The following is a 9,294-nucleotide window of genomic DNA, read 5'->3' as shown; positions in this document are numbered from 1 at the left end:
TACAATTCGGCGGGCATGCTGAAAGACTTTAAAAACATAAAAAAGCTTTTGATTGGCAACGAAAAGTTCACTATCAAAGGTGTCCCATTTATAACATCAGCTTATAATAAAATTGGCATCAAAGATGGGTCTTGATTTGACTTAACGAGTTAAACTCGAGCGAAGAGAATATTTTGGTACTATCTAAGCAAAATTTACTCTTTGCTTCAAAGATTTTCTGACAACGACTGAGTTTTCCTTTCTACTTAAAACCACTTTTGTTGGCCAAATTTATAAACTCGTTCAATTTAATAATATATAAAACTTTAACAAAAGTATGTATTAAAAAAGTTTGGATCGAACGAATATTGCCATAGTGGGCCGATCTCTCCAACTTTCTTGTTTTTTAAGATAAACGCAAAAATTTTGGTTAATACCCCAGCCGATGGTATTATAAAATTGGTCAAAATTTTTTAGCGCATTGAAAGAGACATTTCCGGTCTTAAAGAATATTTATATTTGATCAGCATGACTAGATGAGTTTCATGTCCGTTTCAATACTGTTTGCAAGTTTAGTTTAAAATTTATAAAATATCCTATGCTGCTTTATAAAAAATATCAAATTTTTTTTTTGTTTGAGTATAAACTCTAGTTTTTTGTTTTAAGATTTGATCAAAATCGGTTGACTATATAACATTTCTGACATACAGTGTCGAACTTAATTATTGGCACATCAAGCATGTTGAACTTAAGGGGGTGTATACCTTTTTCATTTTCAAAAAATCGAAATTTTTTTTTATTTTAAAGAACAACTTCTTGAGAACATTCCCCCAAATTTTCATAGAGATTTGAGCAATAGAAAGAAAGCTATAGCGCTCCTAGCTGAAATGGTGTTTTTTGAATAATGACTTTGCGGTGATGTGGATTGGCGAAAAACTGAACCGATTTTCTTCAAATTTTTTTTAAATGTTCGTAGGAAATTTTATGAGTACTTGAACGATCGATTTTTCATTAAAAAATTTTTAATTTCGCCAAAATAGATACTTTTGTTGGAATTCTAGCGTCCAAAGATAGAAAATTTTAAAAACGTTCGTTCAAGTTCAGGATATTACTCTAAACTAATGAAATATTTTTATTTTTACGGTTTTAGTTGTCCTGGGGAATTATCACCGCAAGGCTAATCCAAAAAAAAGGCGTTTAAGGGAAACAGACACCCCTTAAAAACTATTAAATATTTTTTCACACATTTTTGCATAAACATTGTCAACAATCTAAACTTTCAGAAAATAAAATCATTCATTTAATAAAAAAAAAAAGGTGTATACCCCTTAAAGCCTATTTTTCTTTATCTAATTCCAAAAGACGCCCTAGACAACGAAAAGAGCTACACCAAGTAAAGATGATCAAACGGTAAAAAGACGCATTCCAGAGTAAGACGAGACGATGGAAAAGGAGTCGATGATCACTACGACGAGAAGACGAAAGACGAGAAGAGCACTGACAGCCCAAAGGACGAAAGGCAGTTGTCGACGACCACCAATTGCGTAAAGACGTGCTTAATCAAACGTGCTAAACGACGCGACGACGAAACGACGATCATACTAATTTCATTACTTAACAAGAAAGGAAAGCTAACTTCGGGCGGAGCCGAAGTTGATATACCCTTGCAGAATACTCTGTAAATTATATTCTCCAAAATTATTCATATGATGCATTCTTAATACTCATAAAAAATCCCAACTTCCTAACTTTAAAAACACCAAATCGTTCAGTTATATGGCAGCTATAGGATATAGTCGGCCGATCCTTATGAAATTTGGTAGGTCGGATTGGCTGGCCAAATATAACACCCATAGAAAATCCCAACTTCCTAACTTTACAAACACCAAAGTTATGGCATTTCCGATCAATCAGTTATATGGCAGCTATAGGATATAGTCGGCCGATCCTTATGAAATTTGGTATGTCGGATTGATTGGCCAAATATAAAACCCATAGAAAATCCCAACTTCCTAACTTGACAAACACCAAAGTTATGGCATTTCCGATCAATCAGTTATATGGCAGCTATAGGATATAGCCGGCCGATCCCGGCCGTTCCGACTTATATACTGCGTGCAAAGGAAAGAAGGGTGTGCAAAGTTTGAATTCGATATCTTTAAAACTGAGAGACTAGTTCGCGTAGAAACAGACAGACGGACAGACAGACGGACAGACGGACAGACGGACATGGCTATATCAACTCAGGAGGTGATCCTGATCAAGAATATATATACTTTATAGGGTCGGAGATGTCTCCTTCACTGCGTTGCACACTTTTGACCAAAATTATAATACCCTCTGCAAGGGTATAAAAATACTTTGTTTTTAAATTAGCATAAAATATATTTTCATTAAATATTCATTATTTTTAAATAAATAAAACCCCACATTTGGGAGTTTGTCGGGGATAATCTGAAAAACAGTTAAAGTGCTCTTCTTGAGCCTTAACGATTTTTTTTATCTGATGGACGTTGATGCACTACGAGCAGTACAAACAAGTTGCCCAACGACACCAAGCACGTGCTTGTTACGCGCTGGCCCTATTATCAATTTGGGCAAAAAATGCGAGTTCGCGAGGCACAATTAAGAGTAAAGCAAATGAGTTAAAATATTAGTTTTTAATAACGGGATAGAAGTTGAAATGCAAATTAGATGATAAAGGTTGTTATAATTATTAGATAGAACGCGAAAGGGCTCGTGCAGACAAAAATTTGATGAACATCGTGGCAAATTTAGAGGGATATAATTTCGTGTTAGTCTAACAGGAACATTAAAAGTTAGGCGGTTTACAAGTTCTGCAGAATCAATATCACCTCTTATAAGATTTTGCATAAAAATAGTACCAAGAATTGTTCTACGATTTACAAGTGTAGGTAAATTAAGCAACAGTAATCTACTCTGGTAGGAAGGTAGCCTTACGTTTTGATCCCAGTTCAAACTACGAAGGGCAAAATAGAAGAAATTTTTTTTTGTACCGACTCAATACGGTCAATGTGCACTTGATATTGTGGACTCCAAACCGACGAACAATATTCCAAAATAGGACGGACAAGGGAGGTAAATAATAATTTGGTCGTATAAGGGTCATCAAATTATTTTGACCAACGCTTTATAAAGCCAAGAACACTCATTGTTTTGTTAACAGTGGACATTATGTGGCAGTCAAATTTAAGTTTAAGGTCCAGAAGAACACCTAAATCGTTAACTGAATATATACGGTCGAGTGGCGTATTTTCAAGAAAGTAACTAATAAACGTAGGAGTACCCCTATAAAAAGTCATAACGTTGCATTTAAGGTAGTTCAACTTTAAAAGGTTGTACTCACACCATTCATGAAAACAATCAATATCTGACTGTAAGTTAAATCCCGACGCTATATCATTATATGATAAACAAAGCTTAACATCATCAGCATACATTAGAACACGAGAATGTGGTATGATAGAGGGAAGATCGTTGATAAACAAAGTAAACAGCAAAAGGCCCAGATGACTTCCCTGGGGGACTCCAGATGTCACGTAGATCAAATTTGAAGTAGAATTCTTGAATATAACCCTCTGAGTCCTACCATTCAAGTAACTTGAAATCCAAGTTTATAGATTACCAGGAAACACAAGCAGATCTAATTTAAATAAAAGAAGACAGTGGTTGACGGAGTCAAAGGCCTTACTAAAATCTGTATATAAAACGTAAGTCTGCATTTTTTTCTGAAATCCATTTATTACAATAGATGACAATTCAAGAAGGTTTGTGGTGGTCGATCTTCGCTTAACAAAACCATGCTGACACGGTGATATAAGCGAGGAACATTAATGTTGCAAATGAGAAGTGATAATACGTTCAAATGCTTTAGGAATTGCCGACAATTTGGAAATACTTCTATAATTCTTGGCATCAGCCTTCGCACCCTTTTTATGAAGTGGAATAATAAAAGAGTCCTTCCAGATAGTAGGAAAAACTGATGATGAAATAGACAAATTAAAAAGTTTAAGAATCGGTTTACACATGGTTGACGCACAAAACTTGAGCACACATCCAGGAAGTCCATCTGGACCGGGAGAATAAGTCGGCGTTGTTGTTTCTAAATCTATTAAGATAGAGTTTTCAGTAATTAAAGGGGTAAAAATACAATTTGCCATATTTAAGGGATTAGGGTAGTTAGATTTTGACCAAGCTGTCGAACTATAAGTGGTTTGGAAAAACTAAGCAAATAAATCAGCAATGTCGGAATCCGTCGATGCCTCCGTTGAGTTTAGACGTACCGATGAAGGCAATGCCGATGACTTACGCTTGGCATTATCATTTGAAAATTCAAATTTACATCGATTTAGATACATAGAATAGCAATGACTGTTGAGAACATTAAAATCCGATCGAGCCACTACATATATATATATACTTTTTATACCCGTTACTCGTAGAGTAAAAGGGTATATTGTATTCGTGCAAAAGTATGTAACAGCTGGAAGGAAGCGTTTCCGACCCTATAAAGTATATATATTCTTGATCAGGGTCACTAGCCGAGTCGATATAGCCATGTCCGTCTGTCTGTCTGTCCGTCTGTCCGTCCGTATGAACGCTGAGATCTCGGAAACTATAAAAGCTAGAAGATTGGCATTTTGCATGCAGATTCTAGAAGTTCCTACGCAGCGCAAGTTTGTTTCAAAAAGGTGCCACGCCCCCTTTAACGCCCACAATCGCTTATATACGATTTTAAAAATTTAAATATTTCGGAAAAGTAAAAATGCAGTTTTATTGTGTTTATCAATACCTATCGAAATGTAGAAGAAATTTTTCAAATCGGACCATTAGTTAAAAAGTTATGCGTGATCAAAGTTTCTATCTCCATCTCCCTCGCACTCCCTTTACCTGAGTAACGGGTATCTGATAGTCGGGGCACCCCACTATAGCGTTCTCTCTTGTTAGTATTTGATTTAAGGTTTTTTCTTTGAAGCGCATTGGTACACCAAGGAGGCCTGTTTAGGTTTAAAGGAAACCTATCAGGAACGCATTCATTAAAAAATGTATTTAACGCTATATGGAATAGTTCAGTGGCACTTTCAATGTCTGTACAATTGTACAAGTCTGTCCAATTATAATGAGAAATCATAATTTTTAAGTATTGGCGCATTGCATAAGTTTGTGTTTGAAAAAGAAGGTAATCGCAAACATCTACACGAATTTCAAGGTTTTCGGTACAATGAAAATGACGTAGTTTATAAGGCAAAATGTGTATTCATAGATACAAAACTGAGTGAGAGAGACCTCATATGTACAGTTTTGGGTATAAACTACGACTACGATTTTTCGCAATTTACAGTTTGGCCAACCTCTCGCCGCTAGCAAAGTGGAAGATTCAGAGAGTGTGGAATCTGATCAAGAGAAGGAAGACGAAGAAGGCATTCAGAGTGATGATGAAATTGAGAGCGTATTTGCAACAACCGGGCATTCAAATCCAAAGAAAGAAAGATCGCAAGAGACTATTTCGCAACGAAATAAAGAATCCGACGTGATGCCACGATTTGCTCTTAGTTTTCGCCATATAGAGGAGTCTATTAAAAAATTAGCTGGAAGTGATGAAATTCCAATTGAGGGGTCGATCACCGATTTTGAAGAGTAAGCTTTATTGAGGGGTTGGAACGCATTTCAGAAACTAATTTTTTCCAAACAAGAAAGGAAAGCTAACTTCGGGCGGAGCCGAAGTTGATATACCCTTGCAGAATACTCTGTAAATTATATTCTCCAAAATTATTCATATAATGCATTCTTAATACTCATAAAAAATCCCAACTTCCTAACTTTACAAACATTTTTTTTTTTTTTTTTTTTTTTTTTTTTTTAAAATTTTATTTTATTTTTTTTTTTTTTTTTTTTTTTTTTTAAAATTATTTTTTTTTTATTAATTTATAATTTTTATTTAATTTTTTTTTTTTTTTTTTTTTTGTTTTTTTTTTTTTTTTGTTATAATTTTTTTTGGTTTTTTTTGTTTTTTTTTTTTTTTATAAAAAATTTTTAATTTTTTAAAAAATTTTTTTTTTTTTAATTTTAAAATTTTTTTGGCTTTTAGTTCTTTTATTTTTTTTTATTTTGTTTAAAGGGAAGGTGGGGGTGTGTTGGTTTTATTTTTCAAATTTTTTAAAAGGAAGGGGGGGGGTGGGGGAGGGGTGAAAAAGGGGGTTATAGAAATAAAGGAAAAGGGGGAAGAAAAGGAGAAAGAAAGAGAGAGAGGAAGGAAGGGAGGGAGGAAAGAAGGGAAGAAGGAAAGAGGGTTTTTTTTTTATTTTTTTGGGTTTTTTTTTTTTTTAAATTTTTTTTTTTTTTTTGGGTTGGGGGGTTTTTTTTTCTTTTTTTTTTTTTTTTTTTTTAAAATTTTTTATTCTCTTGGGGGGGGAAAAAAACTTTAAAGGGGTGTTAAGTTTTTTTTGTTAAGAGAAAAAGGATTAAACTCGTGCAGTGCGTTAAAAGAGTCTTTGTTAGGTGAGTTCAGGTCAAAAGTAAGCAACAAGCAAATACATATACAACTTGGAAATTGCAAACGAAGCGCGAACGAAAATGTACATGAATATTTTTACCGGATAAAAGATATTGCATCATCGAAAATATTCAAGTTACGATTTAGAGGTGCTGGCGATTGTCGAAGCCAGAACAAAGTTCCGAGTTTATCTCCTTAGAATTCCATTTAAGATAATCACTGATTGTAACGCATTCACGAAGACGCTAGACAAGCAAGACCTGTGTACTAGAGTTGCACGTTGGGTACTGTTGCTGTAAGAGTACGACAATCATGACAATCATCGACGACTCTATAGCCCTTTGCTTTAAGCAAGCCCAGAAAAAATATGAACCTAAAGTAGATCTTTAAAATTATAAAAGATTCAAACTTACCTTATGAAGAGTATTTCCTGAAGGCTGCTATCGTGTACAAACTTGCAAAGGACTTGGAATTGATTGTAGTTTCTAAGGACATGCAGAAACAGATCATTGCCAGAGCACATAACCGTGGTCATTTTGCTGTTAAGAAAACAAAGGAGCTGATTTGCAACCAGTATTTTATTGAAAACATCGACAAAAAAATTCAGAAATATATGTCCAAAAAGTTGGCAGATGGACCAAAGATTTCTTCAACTTGTGCAGAATTTCTAAAGCCTTGGCCTACACAAGAAGACAGCGACGAAACATTCGAGGCGAATGTTTAATCAAGTATGGCCGAATATGGAAGTGATTTCGTACGAGTCTCCCAAATAACGCATCATACTAACCATACGCCCCCATACTGCCTATATTTTGAGTTGGGTAAGGATTTTGAAAACTTTCGAAGTAATTTGCGCTCTCCTTTCGATGAAGATTCCGCAGTATTAAACGGTTTTACTTGTTATTGTAGTATTCTTAAAATGGAAAATATAAGATTAAAAGTTTGTGGTTAATATGTATTCTTTGACTTTAGGAAACTGTTATAATTTTTTCAGAAAGGGCACAAAGATTATATAGCATTTTATACGGGAATATAACGTTCTTTATTTTTTATATATTTAATATTCTTAAATTAATACAAATTTTTTGAAAATAACTTACACCAACGAGAGATCGGAAAAATTCCTGAAATTTTGTGTAATACGCATCCGAATTATTTATAATAAAATTAATAATAAATATATAATACGACTGGAAATTATATTTATTTATTTTCCTTTTTTTTCAAATTAAATATAAATTACAACTATGACTGCCCACATACATAATAATTTTATTTTAAATATTAGTTTCTGGCTAATAAGATAACAAATGTAGATAAAAAATACTTTTTTAATTAAAAGTATTTCTTATTTCATAGGGTGATTCCTAAAAACAAGTTTATCGTTGCTTTAAAATTATTCGCGCTTGATTTCGTTAATGTTCTGCTGTTATTTACACAGGGTAAGGCTAGCCATGTAGCGTGCTACATTTTATTTAAGAATTTCCAAACGAAATCAGCATAGAAAATGTTTATTTTAACAAAAAAAGATTAAATTGATTAAACAGTTTAGGAAACCCCTCTAATGTTTAATCGTACTCTGACGCAAATATATATTATAAATAGAGTTTAATTAGCTCATTATTTTATAAATAGATAGATTAATTAGATTTAAATAATAGATAGTAATTTTAAATTTGGCCTGTATAGTTTTTGCAAAATATTGAGTTCATATCTTATTTTTATATTTGTTTTTTTCATCTTGTGACCTTAATAATTTTTTCTATTTAAATTAATACAAATTTTTTTTTAATAAAAAATGTAATAGTTCAATCACAAATTTTTTTGCTTTTTTTTTTTTAGAACAAAGAGCCCATTTCCAAACTACGCGGTAAGCTAAGCAATAATTATGTTGTTTATTAGAATTAGCAGGGCAAAATTTACACAAAACTTCCAGAACACGACAAAAAATAATGATAGGGTTTGAATTAATTTTTTATAATTCTGGCCAATAATTATATATTCTGCGGTTTACCTAAGCCAACATATCATTTTATTTTGTTATGAGAACAATATGTTTATGAGAAAACGACCCTTTAGTATGCATACAATTCAGTTAAAGCTCTTACTAAATACTCAATTTCTTTAAAGAGCTCTTTCTGGTTGTCGTTCTGTAAATTTTAAAGTTTCATCAAAAATCAATGACTTCAAAGCATCTCGAGAAATGTCATCATTTTCCATATTTATCCGGAACGGCACTTCGGCGACAGGCTATGTAAAAAACAAAACAATAACGTTACATTACAATAAAATAAATTATGTAGTTCAATATTCCAGCACTGAAAAATTTTATGTTTAACAAGAAAGGAAGCAAACTTCGGTAAGCCGAAGTTAATACACATTTGCAGTTATTACAAATCGACTACATTTCGATTTCTATGCCTATATTACGAAAAAACAATGAAGCTATGTCGATTTCGCGCTGCATTTTGCCATCGTTTCTATGGCAGCTATAGAATTTTTTTCAGATTGTATCTATGGGAGCTATATGATGTAGTCGCCCGATCCGGCTCGATCCGACTTATATACTACCTGCAATAGAAAGACAACTTTTTGGAGTTTGAGAAAAAAATCCTTCAAGCAATCAAGAAAAAATTTAAAGAAGTGGAGGCCTAACCAACCCAGTGCCACACATTTATGAAACAGCTATCGCTTGTGACTATCCGCGCTTAGCTGACCTGACCTATAAAAAAGATCGGAAAAATTGCTTAAAGAGGGCTTTATTAGAACGACGTCCCCAGTGGGCCCAAAGCCAGAGTGAT

The 9,294-nt window shown here is 33.3% G+C and overlaps 1 protein-coding gene across 4 annotated transcripts in view; it reads right to left on the bottom strand.

Moving 5' to 3' along the window:
• Positions 1-8,369: 8,369 nt before the first annotated feature.
• Positions 8,370-9,294, bottom strand: part of LOC108038868 (mitogen-activated protein kinase ERK-A) — a 163,106-nt gene continuing 162,181 nt past the window's right edge. For all 4 annotated transcript variants that reach the window (XM_044459378.1, XM_044459376.1, XM_044459379.1 and 1 more), the window contains one exon: positions 8,370-8,743. In XM_044459378.1, coding sequence (XP_044315313.1) covers positions 8,618-8,743 — 126 coding nt within the window. In that variant the 3' untranslated portion in view covers positions 8,370-8,617. The remainder of the gene's footprint in view (positions 8,744-9,294) is intronic.

This window comes from Drosophila rhopaloa, unplaced genomic scaffold, assembly GCF_018152115.1.
Source record: "Drosophila rhopaloa isolate 14029-0021.01 unplaced genomic scaffold, ASM1815211v1 contig_199, whole genome shotgun sequence".
NCBI lineage: Eukaryota > Metazoa > Arthropoda > Insecta > Diptera > Drosophilidae > Drosophila > Drosophila rhopaloa.
The sequence above is the reverse complement of the archived record's forward strand: the minus strand, read 5'-3'. Positions and strand labels throughout refer to the sequence as shown.